The 18,729-nt window shown below is 54.7% G+C and overlaps 2 protein-coding genes across 6 annotated transcripts in view; one reads left to right on the forward strand and one right to left on the reverse strand.

Annotated features, from left to right (window-relative positions):
* TMEM91 (transmembrane protein 91) overlaps positions 1–8,796 on the forward strand; it is a 10,591-nt gene extending 1,795 nt beyond the window's left edge. Inside the window, exons 1-4 of one of the 4 annotated variants that reach the window (XM_029925578.1) lie at positions 2,989–3,171; positions 4,329–4,567; positions 7,886–8,035; positions 8,548–8,796. In XM_029925578.1, the coding sequence (XP_029781438.1) occupies positions 4,358–4,567; positions 7,886–8,035; positions 8,548–8,706 (519 nt within the window). In that variant the 5' untranslated portion in view covers positions 2,989–3,171; positions 4,329–4,357 and the 3' untranslated portion in view covers positions 8,707–8,796. Of the gene's footprint in view, positions 1–2,988; positions 3,252–4,211; positions 4,240–4,328; positions 4,568–7,885; positions 8,036–8,547 lie in introns of those variants that run through there. The other 3 variants (XM_029925576.1, XM_029925577.1, XM_029925575.1) reach the window with 3 other exon arrangements.
* A 620-nt stretch (positions 8,797–9,416) lies between these two features.
* On the reverse strand, positions 9,417–18,544 carry EXOSC5 (exosome component 5). Of its 2 annotated transcripts, XM_029925572.1 has the most exons (6): positions 18,279–18,537; positions 14,357–14,470; positions 13,808–13,929; positions 12,422–12,562; positions 11,332–11,421; positions 9,417–10,683 (listed from the first exon to the last, which is right to left on the reverse strand). In XM_029925572.1, exons 1-6 carry the CDS (start codon positions 18,424–18,426, stop codon positions 10,591–10,593), a joined length of 708 nt encoding a protein of 235 aa, XP_029781432.1. In that variant the 5' UTR covers positions 18,427–18,537; the 3' UTR covers positions 9,417–10,590. The 2 variants fall into 2 exon arrangements, with proteins under 2 accessions (XP_029781432.1, XP_029781433.1); XM_029925573.1 differs by lacking the exon at positions 11,332–11,421 and having other exon boundaries at positions 18,279–18,544.
* Positions 18,545–18,729: the final 185 nt, after the last annotated feature.

Here is an 18,729-nt window from a genome sequence, read left to right on the forward strand (position 1 = left end):
AATGAACTGAGGGTTGGGGGGGAGGGGGGAGGGGGGAAGACAGGTGGTGGTGATGGTGGAGGGCACTTGAGGGGAAGAGCACTGGGTGTTGTATGGAAAACAATTTGACAATAAAATATTATGGGGAAAAAAAAAAAGAGTCAGATGTTCAACTGACTGAGCCCTATCCCCTCCGCCCCTCCCCGCTCCGGGCTGCAAGAAGGAAGCGAGGGGGGATGGGCAAAGTGGGTGAAGGAAAGTACCAGTATGGGACCGGGCTTTCAGTTGTGGAATGAATGAGTCTTCCGGAAGGTGCAGAATAAGGAACAAGGTCAATGACACTGTAATGGTGCTTGCTCAGTGGGGACGATGGCAGTTACACTTGGGGTGCGCATAGCATGAGGTGTAGAGCAGTTAGGTCCCTATGTTTACACCTGAAACTAATGTAAATTGTGTGCCAACTATAGTAAAACACACCCATAGAAACTAAAAAAATAAGAAAAGAAAAAAAACTCTAAAAACTAAACTGAAAACAAAGAGGGCAGGGGCACCTGGCTGGTTCAGTTGGTTGAGCATCTGACTCTTGATTTTGGCTCAGGTCATGATCCCAGGGTCACGGGATCGAGCCCTGCTTTGGGATTGGCGCTGAGCATGGGGCCTGCTTGGGATTCTCTCTGTCTCCCTCTGCCCCTCTCTCCTGCTCCCAGTCTCTCTAAAATGAAAAAAAAAGAAAAAAGAAATGAAAACAAACAAAAGAACTTCCCGTCATCCACCATTCTACTTTCTGTCTCTATTACTATGACTGTCCAGGTGCCTCAGAGTAGAGTCCACCAACAGCTGTCCTTTCAAAGTGTCCTCAAGGTCAATCCATGTTGTCACGCGTGTCAGAATTTTCTTCCTTTTTTTTTTTAAATGTTTTATTTATTTTTGATACAGAGAGAGACAGAGCATGAGAGGGGGGAGGGGCAGAGAGAGAAGGAGACACAGAACCGAAAGCAGGCTCCAGGCTCTGAGCTAGCTGTCAGCACAGAGCCTGACACGGGGCTCGAACCCACGGAAGTGAGATCTGACCTGAGCTAAAGCCAGAAGCTCAACTGACTGAGCCACCCAGGCGCCCCCAGAATTTTCTTCCTTTTAAGGCAGAACCCTATATACCCATTTTCTTCACCCAGTCGTCTACTGCTACACACTAGTGTGCTTCCATCTTTTGACTGTGGTGAATAACACTGCTATTAAGGGGCGCCTGGGGGGCTCAGTCTGTTAAGCATCAGACTTCGGCTCGGGTCATGGTCTCACGGTTCATGAGTTGAGCCCCGCATCGGGCTCTGTGCTGATCACGTGGAAGCTGGAGCCTGGTTCAGATTCTGTGTCTTCTTTTCTCTCTGCCCCTCCCCTGCTCCTGCTCTGTCTCTGCATCTCTCAAAAATAAATATAAATTTTTTTTAAAAGAAAACTTAAAAAAATAAACTTAAAAAAAATCAACAGGCTAGTGGGAATTCATGTCCCCACCCCCCAAATATGTACGGAGGGGCTGCTTTGTGCCAGGCACCGTTCTAGGCTCTGAGGGCACAGCCGTGAACGAAAGAGATCAGATCCCTGCTCGTGGAGCGGGTACTGATGTGGGAGGATTCAAACTACCAACGATGGAAAGATAACGCATGTTTTGTAGTGATAAGCTGCTTGAAAAAGCACCCTGGACCAGGTTGAGGAGATGGTAACAGGTTCTCTCTCCCAGATAACACAACCCTGCTCCAGGTCCCTCTCTGCCCTCCGGGGGGTCTCCCCGCCTGTCATCTGCCAGGAACTTGGGCTGCGCCAAGCTGCACTTGCAGACACCATCTGCTCTCCCCGGGAGTGGGGCCTGTGCCAACTCCAGCGTCTGGACTCTTGGCACAGAGCCCTGGAGCCCTGGAGCGAGGGAACTCTGGCCAGCCGCACATCAAGAGGGGAATCCTCTCGTTTGACGGACTGGGACTGGTAAAAAGGAGGGCTTCTGCGCGGAGGAAGCCAGTGCAAGCTCACCAGGAGGGAGAGAGGCCTTCGGGGTGAGGAGTGTCCCTTATTCAGACTGATGGGAGACGGAGGTTGATAATGATACTCAGAGACATCATCAAACAGGATCAGGGTGCCAACATTGCCAGGCTCCGGGTAAATGGTGGATGCTGGGTGTCACACCTGATCTACGTGCTTTAGGTATGTTATCAGGCCTAAGAGGCAGGGAACCTTTAGCCCATTTCACAGATGAAAAGATGAGGGTTCTGAGATGTGATGCCATTTTCCCAAGGGCCCAGAGCAGGTGCCCTGAAGAGCCTGGAAAGTAACTCTCCGGTCTGTGTGGATCTAAACAGGACTCAAAGGAACCGCATTCCTTTCTGCCCCGCTTCCTCCCTTTCCCTTGGGCCAGCAAGGAATACAGCCCTGGGTTACAGGTGCCTCGGCCAAGGGAGCAAACACCTCTGACCCTCAGCCTCCTTATCTGTAAAAACAGAAGTAGAGCTGCCGAGAGGAGTCAATGCGAAGATGATTTTAAATCCTCTAAACCCACCGGCCAGGGGTCGCGACTCAGTCTGCACTCAGTGAACTAGCGGCAGGCTCCCAGTCAAGTCCCCAACCTCTCAGCCCATTTCCTCCTGCGTACAACAGGACAGTAAATGACAGTGTCTCTTCGGTCCCTGCGAGGAATAAATGTGCATGCGTCCGTGCACAGCACTGAGAGCAGTTGCACACAGTCGCTGTTGCTGTTATTATTACTGGGCAAGGAGAAGAGGGGGGTGGAGGCGGGGCCGAGCCAGGAAGGCCCTGGAGAATCGGGGGCGCCCCTTCCTCCACCCCGCAGCGCTTGGGGGCCTGGGCTCGGGGGTCAGGGCCCACTGTCCTCGAGGCCTCCCGCTGTTCCCACACACCGGGGTGGCAGGGTTTCCGCGCTGGGCGCTGACGTCGGCCTTCAAGGCCCCCTCCCGGGCCGCGGCGGAGGGCGGAGCCGGGAGCCCGCCGCCCCGCCCCCATCCCCGCCCCCGCGCGCTGCGGGCCAGGGGCTCCGAGAGGGGAGCCCAGAGGGACGCGCAGAGCGTGCGCCCCCAGGCCCGGGTCCCAGGGAGCGCGGGGCTCGCGGAGTTCCGTCACCTGGGGGCACAGGGTCGGGGCGGGTGTCGGTGCAGGGGCCCAGGAGGTCCCAACATTCCGCCGTGGGCGGTGAGTGAAGGGCACAGGTGGGCGGCACGGGCGCCTCCCCTGGGCCCTGGTGTTGGGGACAGGAGGCAAACCTTGGTGAGGTAATCGGCTCAAGCCAGGATCGGAGTGAGGGCGGGCAGCTTGGGGGCCCTCAGGGCGGATGGTGGGGTGGCATTATTCCCTGAGGTTGCAGTGTGTATGAGGGTGGCGGGTTGGGGCTGGTAAGGGGGAGTTGTGCAAAGGTGGATTCTGGTAAAACAGGTGTGGGGAGCTGATGGGTGTGCAGGCAATTGTGTAGGGCCGTTGATGTGGGAGGAGTAGGGGAGGGGTGCTTGGACCGGGTGTTTGGGGCAGGTGTGCAAGGGAAGTAAGTGAGGGGAACCAGAGAGAGTGTCTGGGATGCATGAGTGGGAAGCTTGTGCATACGTGTGCAAATGGGGGATCTGACGCTAGGGCGATTAGGAGTGTGCAAGGAATCATCTGGGATGAGGGTGTAAGAAGGGGTGTTTGATGGGAGCTGATGTTGTACAGGGCAAGTAGGCAAGGAGCCCTTTGGGAGATGGAGGCCAGGAGGTGGGGGTAGGGGTTGGGCTGGAGTGGATGAATGTGTGTGGCAGGGTCTTGGGTATTCAGTGTGCAAACCTGTAGGTGCAGAGGATGTATAGTTCATGGGGCAAGTAAGTGTGCAAGGCATGCTTTGGAATAAGTGTGCAACAGGTATGTGGCTTTTACCTGAGGAGACAGAAACCCAGAACTGAATATCCAGACCCCTGAATTCTCTTCACAACTTGCCCCAGCCTCTCTTAGTCTTGGGGCCTCAGTTTTACTATCTGTAAAATGGGTCTGATGGTCAGTGAGCTAACTAGTCTCTGCCAGGAATCTCTCCAGAGTCTGGAGTTAGGGGAAAGATGGTGAGACTTTGTTACAACTTATTTTTTTTAACATTTATTTATTTCCGAGAGAGTGAGAGAGACAGAGCACGAGCGGGTGAGGGGCAGAGAGAAAGGGAGACACAGAATCCGAAGCAGGCTCCAGGCTCTGAGCTGTCAGCACAGAGCCTGGTGTGCAGCTCGAACTCACAGCAGTGAGGTAATGACCTGAACCAAAGTTGGACACCCAACCAACTGAGCCACTCAGGTGCCCCACAATTTATTTTGTTCCCTTTCCTCTACCTCCAGGAAACCTTTCCCGGAGCCTCTCCCCAGCCATGGACAGCCCCAGTTTTCGAGAGCTCCAACAGCCTCTGCTGGCGGGGGTGGACTGTGGGCCCGCCATCCAGAAGCCTCCTGAACCCCAGCTGGGGCCTCCCTTCGGAGAGACAGCCTTTGCAGAGTCCCTGAGGGGTTGGCAGTTCCTCCCACCACCTCTTCCCTCTGTGAGCGCTGGCCTTGGGGAGCCAGGGCCCCCTGACCTTGAGGTAGGAGCAGCAGGCCTGAGAGGGAGCTGGGGGAGGGGGGGGGAACTCAGGTGGCCCACACCTGGGTGGCTGGGGTATCGATCTGCCTTCAGCATGGGGACTCACTTCCCACTGTGTGTGGGCTTCCTAGATTTGCTTTGCTGTTCTGGTTCCTTCACCTTTTTTTCTCCAGATTTGTCTCTCATCTTTCCTCCCTTGCCTTTGGTTCTCTGTCTTCCTTCTGATTTCTGACTCCCCTGTTCTCTATCTCTTTCCATGTCGGCCCTGGTCTCTTCTTTTCAAATGAATGTGCTAATTTGTATAATTTCTTCTTCCTTGTACCTACTGTGAAGCTTGTCTTTTATTACTTATTTTTTCCAAGATTTTATTTTTAAGAAATCTCTACACCTAACATGGGGCTTGAACTCACTGCCTGGAGACCAAGAGTCACATGCTCTTCTGCCCAAGCCAGCCGGGTGCACCACTTGTCTTTTTAGTTCTTACACATGGTTTTCCAGTTACAATTCGAGTATAAGAAATCACCCCGGGGGGTGCCTGGGTGGCTCAGTCAGTTAAGAGTCCGACTTCGGCTCAGGTCATGATCTTGCAGTTCGTGGGTTTGAGCCCTGAGTCCGGCTCTGTGCTGGCAAAGAGCCTGGAGCCTGCTTCGGATTCTGTGTCTCCCTTTCTCTCTGCCCCTCCCCTGCTCATGCTCTGTCTCTCACAAAAATAAATAAACATTAACAATAAAAAGAAATCACCTCAAAACTTAGTTGCTTAAAACAGCAACACTCATTATGGCTCATGGTTTCCATGGCTCAGGCGTTTGGGAAGGCCTTGGTTGGGTGGTTCTGCCTCAGGGTCTTTCATGAGGTTGTGGTCGGCCGGTAACTAGGGCTGAAACAGTCCGTGGCCATGGCCGAGGCAGCCGGGAGCTGGGTGGGTCTCTCTCTCTTCATCTTGGGGCTTACTCTCCCCTTGCGGGCTGGTTTGGGCCTCCTCACAACATGGCAGCTGAAACTGCATAGTCCGGTCCATCCAGGCCTTTGGCCTCAGCAGGAGGGCGCTGGCAAAACAGGGGCTGCCTCCCCTTTTCTGACCTATGCTTGGAAGTCACGTGGCATCGCCTTCACCACATTCTACCAATTACGAGTGAGTCACAGCCTGCCCAGACTCAAGGAAAGGGGACGCAGACCTCACCCCTTGGTGGGAAGGGTATCCGTCACATTGTAAGAAGAGCGCGTGGGATGAGAGACGGCTGTGGCCATTTTTGGAAACACGGTCGGCCACAATGTGGCAGTTGGCATCACTCTGACATTATATGTGTCTGATAATTCCATTCTTTGAAAAACTTGAGGGCCTTATTATTATTGTTATTATTTTAATGTTTATTTATTTATTTTTTAATGTTTATTTATTTTTGAGAGAGAGCACGAGTAGGGGAGGGGCAGAGAGAGGGAGACACAGAATCCGAAGCAGGCTCCCGGCTCTCAGCTGTCAGCACAGAGCTCGAAGCAGGGTTCGAACCCATGAACCATGAGATCATGACCTGAGCCGAGTTCGGACGCTTAACCAACTGAGCCACCCAGGTGCCCCTTTTGAGGGCCTCATTATTTCTGCTAGTTCTCATTTATGGTTTCTTGTATGCCTGGTTATGTTTGGACTGTATGCTGGTCACCACGTTTGAAAATTTTTTATTTTTATTTATTTTTAAAGTTTTAACAAGGCTCCACGCCCAATGTGGGGCTTGAACTTGCGCCCGAGATTAAGGTCACAGGCTCTACTGACTGAGCCAGCCAGGTGCCCCTGAAAAATTATTTTTAGGAATATTGTTTTGTGGCCTAGGCTGAAGGTACATACCATTCCCCAGAGAGGATCTGGTTTGCTTCTGTCAGGGCCACCTGGGGTCACTACCAGTTAGATATCACTTTTTTTAAAAATATATTTTTTAATGTTTTATTTATTTTTGAGAGAGAGAGAGAGAAAGCTTGAGCAGGGGAGGGTCAGAGAGAGGGGAAGACACAGAATCTGAAGCAGGCTCCAGGCTCTGAACTATCTATCAGCACAGAGCCCGACGTGGGGCTTGAACCCAAGAACCATGAGATCATGACCTGAGCCAAAGCTGGATGCTCAACCGACTGAGCCCCCCAGGTGCCCCTAGAGATCACTTTTATTTATTTATTTATTTATTTATTTATTTAAATCAAATTTTTATTTTTTTGTGTGCCTTGCAGTATTCTTTGACTTTTGACTCATGTCACATCAGATGTCTAGAGATCACTTTTAGTCTAGTGCACAATTTGACTGCAAGTCTGTTTCCCTGCGGCTGGCAAGTGCCCACAGGGCAAAAGAAGCCATCTCAGTTCATTTGACCTCTGCTAACGTTCATTTTTAGTTTTGGCCTTAAAGGAATTGCTTAAAATCATGTGGGCTGGGGCGCCTGGGTGGCTCAGGTCAGTTAAGTGTCAGACTTCAGCTCAGGTCATGATCTCATGGTTTGTGGGTTCAGGGCCCGCATCAGGCTCTGTGCTGACGGCCCGGTGGGAGCCTGCTTCCGATTCTGTGTCTCATTCTCTCTTGGCCCTCCCTGAATTGTGCTCCTTCTTTGTCTCTCAAAAATAAATGTAAAAAAAAAAAATTAAAAATATCATGTGAGCTACTTGATGCAAGATTTGAAAAAAGAAAAAAACCCAACATTTTCAAAAATACAGAATTTCTACTTTTCAGCAGGCAGGTTTGTCCTAGTAATTTAGGCCACCAGAACTGTCTGTCTCTCTCTTTTTTCAAGTTTACTCATTTATTTTGAGAGAGAGAGAGAGAGAGAGACAGAGAGGGCCCACACGTGGGAGGGGCAGAGCAGGAGAGAGTGAGAGGACCCTGAGCGTACTTGGCACCATTAGCGCAGAGCCCACGGTGGGACTTGAACTCAGCAACCTCGAGATAATGACCTGAGCTGAAATCGAGTCAGATGCTCAACTGACTGAGCCACCCAGGCATCCCCTGAGCTGTCTCTCTTAATCTCCAGCTTTTTGCCGGTGCCCGTCCCCATCTATCTCCACCGCAAGGGCGTTTAACTCAGAGTAGTAGCCATGACTGGCCTAGTGAAGTCTTTCAAACGGAACATACAGCTTCGGGTGTGAATGGGGCTCTTCGGACACAGGGTACACAGCTTCCAGGACACAGGACGCAGACAAGTTATGAGCCTATCTCCTGGAACATCTTCCGCTCTTGGTGTTTCTGGGGAGGCCCTGGTATTGGTCTGTGGGGGGCTGTGGGGAGCAGAGTAGGGGGCAGGGAAGGTAGGTGGAGATGCCCACCCAGGCCCTCTCCTACCCATAGGATGCATCATCCAGTGACAGCGACTCGGACTGGGATGGGGGCAGCCTTCTCTCCCCGCTCCTCCCCCACGACCACCTCGGCTTGGCCGTCTTCTCCACGCTCTGCTGTTTCTGGCCTGTGGGCATCGCTGCCTTCTGCCTGGCCCAGAAGGTCAGTCTGTGGGTGCGGCTGGGAGGGGGCAGGATGGAAGAGAAAAGCGCATTCAAAACAAAACAGGTGCCATATGTGCGGGAAACCAAGATGGAGAGAAGGATCTGCATAGGAACACTGAAGGGCAAAATGAGTGTTTTGGAGTGAAAGCCCAGGGTGGTGGTGAAGTCCCTAAGCTCAAACCCTAGGTCTGACACACTCTTTAAGATTTTGGGGCAAGCCACTTAACCGCTCTGTGCCTCATTTTCCTCGCCTGTAAAATGGGAATAATTCCTCCCTCTGGCTCGTGAGGCTCCAGTGAGAACAGTGGCGTAGAGTAATCTGTGTATAATTTTATTAGCCACCCAGGCTCCCCTGTGCCTGACCCACAGCAGCTGCTCCCTTGTCTTGGAATCTATGAATGAGCGCGTGGGTGCGCCGGTGTGGGAGGGGCTCGGGGAAGGGGCTGGGGCTGCGGGCAGCAGGGCGGGATGAGGGGATGCCTGAGTCACCGCCGCCCAACGCCTCCACAGACCAACAAGGCTTGGGCCAAGGGGGACGTCCAGGGGGCAGGGGCTGCCTCCCGCCGCGCCTTCCTGCTGGGGGTCCTCGCCGTCGGGCTGGGCGTGTGCACGTACGCGGCCGCCCTGGTGACCCTGGCCGCCTACCTGGCCTCCCGAGAGCCGCCCTAGCTGCCCCCGCAGCCCGGCTGAGTCAGGGGCCCACACCGCCTCCTCCGGGCCGCGCAACGAGATTAAACTCCAGACGCTCGAGCAGCCAAACCTGTGTCTGTGTGTCTATGTGCGGGGTGTGGACACCAGGAAGGGACCCGCTGGCCCCGGGACACCTGGGAGCTGGAGAAGGGAGGACCCGAGGGCTTACTCCTCCTGAGCTGCATAACCTTGGCCCATGTGACTCCTTTGAGCCTCACGTTTTCCCGTCTGCAGACGGGCTTTCTCCGCACTTGGGAGCCGAGGACGGTCATCCACATAACCGTATCCCTTGGCTCTTTCCATGGCAAGTGGCAGAAACTCCACTCAGGCCGCTTTGAGCATCAAAAGGCAAGGCAGCTGAAGCAGAACTGAACCTGGCCGCCCAAGTGAAATGAAGGGTCTGGTCTCTCCGGAGGGTCTTTTCTGTTGGCCTCATTCTGTGCAGGCTTCTGGGGGAGAAGGATGGCCCCAGGCGCTCAGGCATCCCAGAGGTCTCCTCACTCGCCAGCCCGGCCGGCCCGGGTGGGAAACAGCCCCATTGGAACTGCACAGAGACCTGGAAGGCTGGAACCTTGAGGCCCCTAGCACCCTGGCCCCCACCGAACGGACCCCCAAACACTAGGCAGGGGCACAGGGACGTGCTCCCTAATAGGGCCTGAAAGATCACCAAGTAATAGCATGACAGGCGGTTTACAGCTTAAGTTTTCTCACTCTGTTTAATGCCATCCTGGTGGATCTTACTGGAAGACAACGCTTTCCCATCGGGCGTTCTTCTGGGTCTCACGGAGCAGAGTTGCAAGTCAAGACTTTGATGCTTCCCCTTCTTGGTTACTGGGGACGAAAATGACACCGGCTCCAAGGGGGCAATTGTGGGAACTGTGAGAGCTAGTTCAAGCATGTGAAGCATGCGGCGAGGGCCCGCCAGACGTATAATTTTCACTGTAAACCCCCAAATATCAGTGCCCCACAGAAGCTGGCGACCGTGTGGCCCGGCTGTGGGAGTTACTCCTTGTGGGATGCATTCATGTTCTTGGCTCCTGCCCACTAAATATGGGAGTGGGGGACACAGTGGCCAAATGGCTGCTAAGAACCCCTCCCCATATTTCCATACACCTGACCGCCAGGCCTCCACCACTTCTGCTTGCAGATGGGGAACCGCAGTCCCGAGCGTGCTGGGGTCTCCCGGGCTCATCTGGACGGTGAAGGGCTCTGGGGCCGGACTCCAAGGAGAACCCCCTGCTCCATCACCAGTTAGCTGGTGACATCTGGCAGCTGCCTGGCTTCTGAGCTTGTTCCTTCTTGTTCAGGCTGAGATGCCAAGACCCGCAGGGCCCTCCCACTGCGCCTGTTCCCTCCCTGACCCATCTCCTCCCTCCCCCGTCCCTACTTACCCGGCCCCAGCACACCAGAGCCACCCCGAAACCCATCCTCCCTCTTCTGCAGGCCTCCTCCTGGGCTCCCCTCGGACATCCCTGACTGCTGGATTGAATCTGGCCTCCCCAAACCCCTCTTCCCTGCTTTTTACCCAGCATTTCCCACCGTCTGACAAACACCGATAGCCTCTGCCTATCGCTCCACTGCTCCTTGAACCTGGGGGTCATTCACTGCTGGGTCTCTAGTACCTAGCAGGACACGCACAGAGCAGGTGCCCCACGGGTATCCATCAAACTGGTGGGGTGGGCGGGGCTTGCTTGGCAGTGTGGAAATGCTTTCCTAGGGGGCAGGATGGGTCTGTGCCCCCAGGCCCACAAGCTCATCTGGGCACACAGGGATGGAGAGGCGAGGCCAGGCTGCTGGTTTATTTTCCACGGAGGCGGTGGGTGGCGGCAGCGGCGGCAGGAGGGCGCCCTGCCCCAGCTTGCCTCAGCTCTTGGAGTAACGCCTCTGCAGCGATTCCCGGTAGAAGCGGAAGACTCGTTGCGAGGCGGCCTGGGCCGCGGCCAGGCACTGCTGGAGCTGGAAGCAGAGAGACCTGTTGGTGTCAGGGCCACCCCACTCCCGCCTGGCCTGGCCCCGATCCCATCGGGTTCCCAGAGACCCCAGACCTCTTGCCTCCCCCGCAGTGAGGCAGGTGATGACGGGAGTGTTTCAAGGGCCATTCTCTCTTCCCCACTTCACGGGTGCTCTTAGAGGGGAATAGAGGGAAAGGCAAGGTGGGACTTCCGGGGGCAGATGTGTGCGGCTCCAGGACTCTGGACCGGGGCACCAGGCATCCTGATCGAGGCCTCAGCCCGGAACTCTAGAAGTTCTGAGCCACAGGCCCTGTGATGCCAAATCATACTGAAAGCCGTGGAATCTGGGACCCCAAATCTTAACCACCACACGTTCCTGGGTTCACAGGGAGGGGGGGTCCAGGTTGGCTGTGCTCTCGGAGACCAGAGCCCTGGGACTCTGCAAGTGCACGGCTCTGAGCGGGAAGGTGAAGGGCTTTCAATGCCTCGCCTCCCCATCTCAACCTGGGCTCTCTTCTCTTTTCCACTCATTAACTGGAGGGTCCTTTAAAATCCCCACAAGCGGATCTGGGCCTATGAGGTTTGAAAACTCCTACATACAAAAGGGATGCAAAGAAGGATCTGGCCTTCATCCCATCTTCCACCCTGGTACCTCAGCATCTGAGTAGAGCCCCTTGGTGGTGGACATCAGCAGCTTCTGCTCCACACTGTCGAGGGCAAAGGTCAGGACGGCCCGGGCCTCCTAGGGACGAGGGGTAGGACACCTGGACTCTCCCCTCAGGCAGTCTCAGCCAGTTCCAAAGAAAGCACCTGCCCTCCCCACGGGCCAGCACTCCCCAAGTGGATCGAGTGTGGGTGTTTTGTCTACACACCATCCCTACTTCCATGGGCAGTGCTCTTGGCCTTTCCTTCTGTAGAATCGCTTCCCGTGCCCGGATTCTACCCACATGGTTCCAAGAGGGGCTTCTAAGCACAGTACTCTGTCTGTAGGGGCAGCCACGTGGCCACCAGTGATCACCCAGTACCTCCTGGCCCCCTGCCTCCCTTTCCAGCTCTGTGCCATGAAGGCTGGAAGCCGACGTACTATTATTTCCCAGACTCCCCTGCCCGTCAGGTGCCCCCAGTAGTCTGGGGGGAGGCCGAGGGAGCGAGAGCTGCACCTGTCCTTGCTCCGACAGAAGCGTGGCTTGGCAGTCCCCACAGTAGCTGTGGAGGCTGGGGCGGGCTCTGGGGACATCGGCTGCTGGGGCAAAGCCAGGGTGCCCTGTGTCTCCCTCGGCTCCTCTGACACAGTCCTGGCCAGTCTCCCGCAGTAAATTCCCTGACACCACGCGACCCTCGCAGTACTGGGCAAAGAACTCGGAATATCTCAAGCCCTGAGCACTGTGAATCTGAGCTGGGGAAGCAAGCATGGACCTTCGGGGGCTGGTCACAGCCTCAGGCAACATGCTGGCCAGAGAATGGAACCAAATGGAACCGACACGCAGAGGACAGCAGGGGCCGAGAAGCCCAAGCAAGGAAATCCTTAGGGTGTCTGAGACCCTGGCTCTAGCCGGACCTCTGTTCGGGGTTTGGCGTTGAAGGTCGACCGGGCTCTCGGCTGGCGTTCCGGCACCTGCCCCGGTGCGCAGACCAGAGCCTGCTGACCGGGACTGACGTGCGAGTAGATAAGAGTGTCGGGGAAGCGAGGCCAGGAGAGGCGTCTGCTCACAGCGTCACACCACCCCAGCCTTCACACCTACCTTCTCCTGCTTGGCCGTGGGGTCCAGCACGAGGGTCCCCTCAGAGTCCAGAGCACAGGTGACCCCACAGAAGAGGGCCCGCATGGGTACACCTGCATCCACCAACGCCATGCAGGCAGCGTTCAGGCAACAGGCCAGGAGCTGGGTGCCAGGGACGGAGGTTAAGAAGCATTTCCGCCGTGGGGACGGCCAGCAGAGTGCCCGCGCTCCATTTACCCGCCAGTGGTTGCAGCCGACGGCACGGACTCATCACAGGAAGGCAGTAAGGCTCAGTGGTTCTGGGATCGGGTAGCCCTGGGTTCCAGACCTGTCTTTGCCACCTCAAACCCCGAACAGAGGTCCGGCTAGAGAGTGACCCTGAGCAAGCAACTTACTCTCTCAGCCTCAATCGGGGGCTAGAATGATACTCAACCGAGCTGTACTGAAGCACGTGCCGAGCACCTTCAGGGACACCGAGGGCAGAGAGGGGAGACACCTTCCACAGTCACATGGGGAGGCAGTGGCAGGGCCAGGCCCAGAGCCTGGGAATCTAGAGGCAGCCACCACCAGGTGACAGATTGGCAAGGTGACAGAGGGAGAAGGGAGGCATGCCCGGGCCTGGAGCCAGAAGGCCAGCCCTGCCTCAAGCCTCCTCTAGTCTTGTTCCCAGCCCCACATGGTGGGGAAGGGTCCGGCGTTCGGATCAGTTAGCCCCAGCTCTGCCTCTCCACGACTTCCCCTCTGGGCTTCCCCGTCTGTGAAATAGGGCCTGCAACCCCCTCAGTTGCCCATTTCTGGTCCTCAGCCCCAGTCCCAGGGAGCCTTCTAGACCCAGCTGCTGACCTAACTGCTCTGCCTGCTCAGGACTCCCCTGGCACTGCTCAAGGTCAGAGTGGAGGTCAATGGCACAGGCTTTGCAGGCAGTCAGGCCTGGGCTTGAGTTCTGCTTCTGCTGCCTTCCAGCTGTGTGACCTTGGGCAAGCGACTTCCCCTCTGGGTCGGTTTCCTCACATGAAACATGGGAACCTAAGAATGCCCATCTGTCAGGGCCCCTGGGCTCTAGGAGCAGATGGCTTGGGTTCAAATCCTGACTCTGCCAATTACTAGGTAAAAGCTGACCTCGGTGTGCCTTAGTTCCCCCCTTTTGAAACATGGGCATTAGAGGGGTGCCTATTTCTCATGCTGAGAATACTGCGTGAGTTAATACGTGTAAGGCACTGAGAATGGTGCCTGACACACAGTAAGCACTCAAGCTGTGTATGCTATTCTTCTTCAACAAGTGGGTGCCTGTTAAGCACTGGGAGGCCTCCTGGTAAACAGAGGGTGTGCACTCGGGCATCAGCAAGGGAGGCAATCGGGGAGATTCTGGAGGACTTCCTGGAGGAGGCAGCCTGGGGGGAAGGATACAGAGCCAGCATCACTGATGACCTGTAGCACCACAGTAATGGAGGTACGGGGGTGCAGCGCTCCCAAAACCACTGCTTCACACGTGTTCCTGATCAGCCGCTCCCGGCTCTTCTCGGCGACACCTGGGGAAACCAGGGGTGGGGTGGTGGGGGAGTGGTCAGGCTCTTCCCTTCTATTTGGCTCACCTTCCTCCATATGGCCCACCCAAGCCCTCTGGGAAGGGCCTGCCATCTCCGCCAGGGTTGGTGCAGGACGCTGCAGAGATGATGGAGGGTCCAAGGCAGGGCTTGACTGACACCTACTTCCTCCCTGCCCGCTCTGACATCTGGCAACAGAGGAAAATCCTGGTGTTCCCTCCCAGTGAACCCAGGCCCAGGAGTGGGGGCAGCAGGGAGTAAATGGGTAGAAAAACAGGTTAGTGGAAACAAGGGGAGATGGCAGCCGGGAAAGAGGACAAAGGGAAGACAGACTAAAGTGGAGGCAGAGGGGAGAGGGGATACTGGGGACAGCGGTGAGGAAGAAGGTGCTGAGACTGCTGGGTCCACTTACCAGGCAGCCCGATCTTCGGCCTCAGAATCACCTCCAGGGTGGCCTTGTTGAAGATCTCTTTGCTGACCTTCACCTCAGCTGGCCCGTACACGCCCGCCAGGACCGATGTGTCCCCTGGGGAGACAGCACGGGAGGCCTCACCCACGTCCTGCCTTCCTCCGGGGGCCTAGTGCACAGTGCGTGTGGGCGCCGGGCCGGACAGCCAGGGTGCCCCACGCCACCCCCAGGCCAGCCCACGAAGTGCTGGCTCTGGTTTTTCCAGCTTTTGCTTCACTCACACCTCTGCCTGTGCTCCCCCACCGGTGAACAGGGAGGATGACGGGCCTGAGTTGTGAGGATTGAACGACGGAATCCACAGAAAACACTTCCAGCACTGCCTGGCACGTGTGGGGCGCACCACAGACGTTGGCTGTTATTAACCTTAACGGGAAGTTCTTCCTGAGAGCTGGCCTTCCTCCTTCATACTGCAGGTGGTCTCAATACCTTCCAGAGCCTCCCCCAACCTGCTCTCTTCCCTCAGGCTTGCGTCCCGATCTCTGCAGAAGTCGGGACCCCTAAGAGAGGGACGGGTGCCCGGGAGTGGTCCTGGGGTGGGGGTTATGATCAGGGACCGTGGAGGTTAAGACTTGGGAAATAAAAAGCCTGGCTTCTAGCCCTGCAACCCTGGCTGACTGCGCTCACTTCTCGGGGCCTCAGTTTCACCATCTGCGCAATGAAGAGACTCGACTACACCAGTGGCTTCCAAACTTTTCTCTCCGTGGCTCCCGATAAGAAAATACATTTTACAGCATGACCCCAACCGCACGCAAATGTATGTGTGTGTAAACGGAACAAGCGCCTCACAAAACACCTCTTGCCATCACTGCTTTGATACATTCTGATGTTTTCTATTCTATTCCAGTTAATTTAATTTATACTTCTAAGGTTCTTTTTCTTAAAAATGTTTATTTATGGGGCGCCTGGGTGGCTCAGTCGGTTAAGTCTCCGACTTCGGCTCAGGTCAGATCTCACATTCATGGGTTCGAGCCCCGCGTCAGGCTCTGTGCTGACAGCTAGCTCAGAGCCTGGAGCCTGCTTCCGTTTCTGTGTCTCCTTCTCTCTCTGCCCCTCCCCGTCTCATGATCTGTCTTTCTCTGTATCAAAAATAAATAAAACATTAAAAAAAATTTTATTTGAAAAAAAATGTTTATTTATTCTGATGACAGAGAGAGAGAGGGAGAGAATCCCAACCAGGCTCCATGCTGTGAGTGCAGAGCCTGGACACAGGGCTCGATCTCAGGAACCATGAGTTCATTACTTAGGCCGAAGGGCAGGTTTGCTAGATTAGGAAGAGTCTGCTGCTACATAACAGGAACTCTCTAGGCTCCAGGAGAATCTGTCCTCTACGGGAAACTCATCCACCCAGAATGAGATCCACACTGCGGTCTCTGTTCTCGCTGCCTGGCGCCCACATGAACCTAGGAGTCCCTCCCGCTCCAGGAAGTCTGTTGATCAATTCTGTCTTCTCCGCATCCACATGTGATTTCAACTCCTGCCCCATTTATCTGATCCGCTTCTAAGCAAAGCTCCCAAAGACTTGGCTCTACTTGTGTTCTCTTTTGCTTTTCCTCCTTGACCCCTCTGCTCCCCTGGGACAGTTCTTGACAGTGACCTAAGCCCACAGGTCTGGGAGGACGGATGCAGCTCGTGGGCCCTTACATTTCAAACACTTCTCTGGGCCCCAGGTCAGTGCCCTCTCTTGGTTTTCCTCCTCTCTTCCTGGCTGCTCTTCGTGGCATCTTTTAGAAAAGTTTTTAATGTTTATTCATTTTTGAGAGACAGAGAGACAGAATGTGAGTGGAGGAAGGGCAGAGAGAGAGGGAGACACAGAATCCGACAGGTTCCAGGCTCTGAGCTGTCAGCACAGAGCCCGATGTGGGGCTCGAACTCATGAACCATGAGATCATGACCTGAGCTGAAGTCAGATGCTTAACTGACTGAGCCCCCAGGCGTCCCTCTGCTCGTGTCTTTTCCTGGCTCCCCACAAGTTAGAAGACACAGGGCTTAGTCCTGTGACCCCTTTGCTTTTACAGCTATACTTATTTTCTTGATTTCATCCAATCAGTAGCTTGAAATACCATCTATAGCCAGAGGGTTCCTAATCATATGTCCAGATTGTGTCTCTCTTCTGAATTCCAGACTTGTATGTCCTTCTGCCCAATCCATATTGTCCCCGTGATGACTACCGGGCACTGCAAACTAAATGTTCCAAACTGAGCTGGTCTTTCCCCAGCACAGCTGATTTGGGGGAAAAACGTCAGTGTCATCCCTCTCTCCCTCTCACACCCAACACCGAACCATCAGTAAATTTTGTCAGCTTTCCCTTCAATATATACCCAGAATCTCACCACTTCCACTCCTTCCACTCTGCTCTGAGCCACCGCCATCGCCCCCTGTACCTCTAGAGTCAACACTGCAGCCAGAGAGATTCTGGTCAAATATATTCAGATCATGTCACTCCTCGAAGCAAAACTTGGGAGCAATGGCGCCCGGGTCATTTGCTAGGGCTCAAATGACAGGCTGTCCCCCTTACTTCTCTCCAGCCTCCTCACTGCTCCAGCCACACTGTCTCCGGACTATTCCTCAAACACACCCGGCAAGTCCTCGCCTCAGGGTCTTTGCCCTTGCCTTTGGTATGCTTTTCCTCCTGGTATCTTCAGGGTTTGCCTCCCTTGCCTTGAGGTCCTTATTCAGATGTTACCATCTGACTGCAACCGTCACTGGCACACCCTATGCCCTTTCTCGGTATTTTTCTCCATAGTATCTTTCTTAGTTATCTTCTGCCTGTCTCCCTGACTGGAATGTAAACCTTTAGGTTAAAATGCTTTTTATTTTATTTTTTTAAATGTTTTTTATTTATTTTTGAGAGACAGTGTGAGCAGGGGAGGGCCAGAGAGAGAGGGAGACACAGAATCTGAAAGACAGGCTCCAGGCTCTGAGCTAGCTGTCAGCACAGAGCCCGACGCCAGCCCGAACGCTCGAACTGCAAGATCATGACCTGAGCTGAAGTCGGACGCTTAACCGACTGAGCCACCCAGGTGCCCAAAAATACTTTTTATTGACATATTCCCAGTGTCTAGAACAGTACTTAGCACAAATACGTATTTGTTCAATAAAGGAATGAATTAAAACAGGTTTTGCACCTAGGTGGGAGGTAATGCTCCTAGTGAAGAGACTGAAGCATTTACAGGGATGGTCCTTAGGCCTATCTCCAGAGGAATATTTACCTGGGTAAGGGAGCGGAGTCCAATTTGAGATGCATTTGGATAGGGGAAAGGGATATTTACCTAATAGGTAAGGCCTGCGCCAAACTTAGCGATATTTACTCCTCTGGAAAGATGCATGTCCCAGTCAAAGAGATATTTACCCCGGTGGTGGGGAGGAACGGGGACATCACTCTCAATTTTAAAAGTACTTACTCAGGTAAAAGACATGCCACGGTCCAGGCAGTAATTAAGCCGGTAGGGGTCATCTGCCAGTATTCATGCATATGGGCAGGTTTGCCTCAGGCTAGGATGTAGGGACCCAGGGTGTGTGGGGTGGCGGTGGGAGACGAATCTAGCCAAGGGAGATCTTTACTTTGGTGGGGAACTTTTCTCTATTCTGGAGTATTTGGTCTTAGGAGGGAGTCTGCTCCTCTCTCATCTGAGTATTTACCAGAGTGGTGATATCGTCTCCCTTCTAGTCGGGAGAGAGAGAGAGAGGTTATTCTGGCATATCCAGTAGTAGCCACCCGGGCAAGAAGAAATGCACCAGTCCAAGAGGGACACCAGCTGGTGTCAGGGGAAGTGGCAGTCCTTTGCATGGTGCACTGTAACCTCCAAAAACAAATACAACGTGGCGAACGTGGCCGGGGCAGTATTTACCTAGATTAAGTTCTTACCTTGCAGGAAAGAGGCAGAGCCATCCGGCCGGGACAACAGGTTCTGTTCACAGGCAAAGTGCCGGAGGCTGCAGCCGGGACCTCGAGGACTAGACTCTACTCCAGGCTCAGCACGCATCTTGGAGTTAGCTCGCATCGCCTCTTCCATCGCCCCAGCCCCACGTGCATTCGGGACCCTCTCTTCCGCGCAACAGCACGCGCTTGCGTACAAGCTGCGTATTTAGTGCGCACGCGCCGATCCGGGGCGCCAGGACCCGCGCCCGCACGTGTCTCCGCGTTTACTAACAATCTGGCCCCTCCCACTCCCGCCTCACAAATCCTGGAAGTCCATTGGAGAGTTGAGAGGAGAAAGAGGGCCTTGGTCTGGGCTCGTCCTACCCGAGGTCCCCGGGCCCTAAAGCCCTGAGGCTCTGGTCAGGTTGCCCTCTTCTTTGCCTGTTACAGAAACAAC

Source organism: Suricata suricatta, chromosome 16 (genome assembly GCF_006229205.1).
Source record: "Suricata suricatta isolate VVHF042 chromosome 16, meerkat_22Aug2017_6uvM2_HiC, whole genome shotgun sequence".
NCBI lineage: Eukaryota > Metazoa > Chordata > Mammalia > Carnivora > Herpestidae > Suricata > Suricata suricatta.

Excerpts from the sequence above, each read along its gene's own strand:
- EXOSC5 (XM_029925572.1), bottom strand. The coding sequence starts at position 18,426 with ATGGAAGAGGCGATGCGAGCTAACTCCAAGATGCGTGCTGAGCCTGGA. Across the intron at positions 12,563-13,807 it reads TCATCAGTGATGCTGGCTCT|CTCCTGGCCTGTTGCCTGAA; the intron begins GTATCCTTCCCC and ends CCTGGCACCCAG. Across the intron at positions 11,422-12,421 it reads CCACGGCCAAGCAGGAGAAG|GAGGCCCGGGCCGTCCTGAC; the intron begins GTAGGTGTGAAG and ends CCTCGTCCCTAG.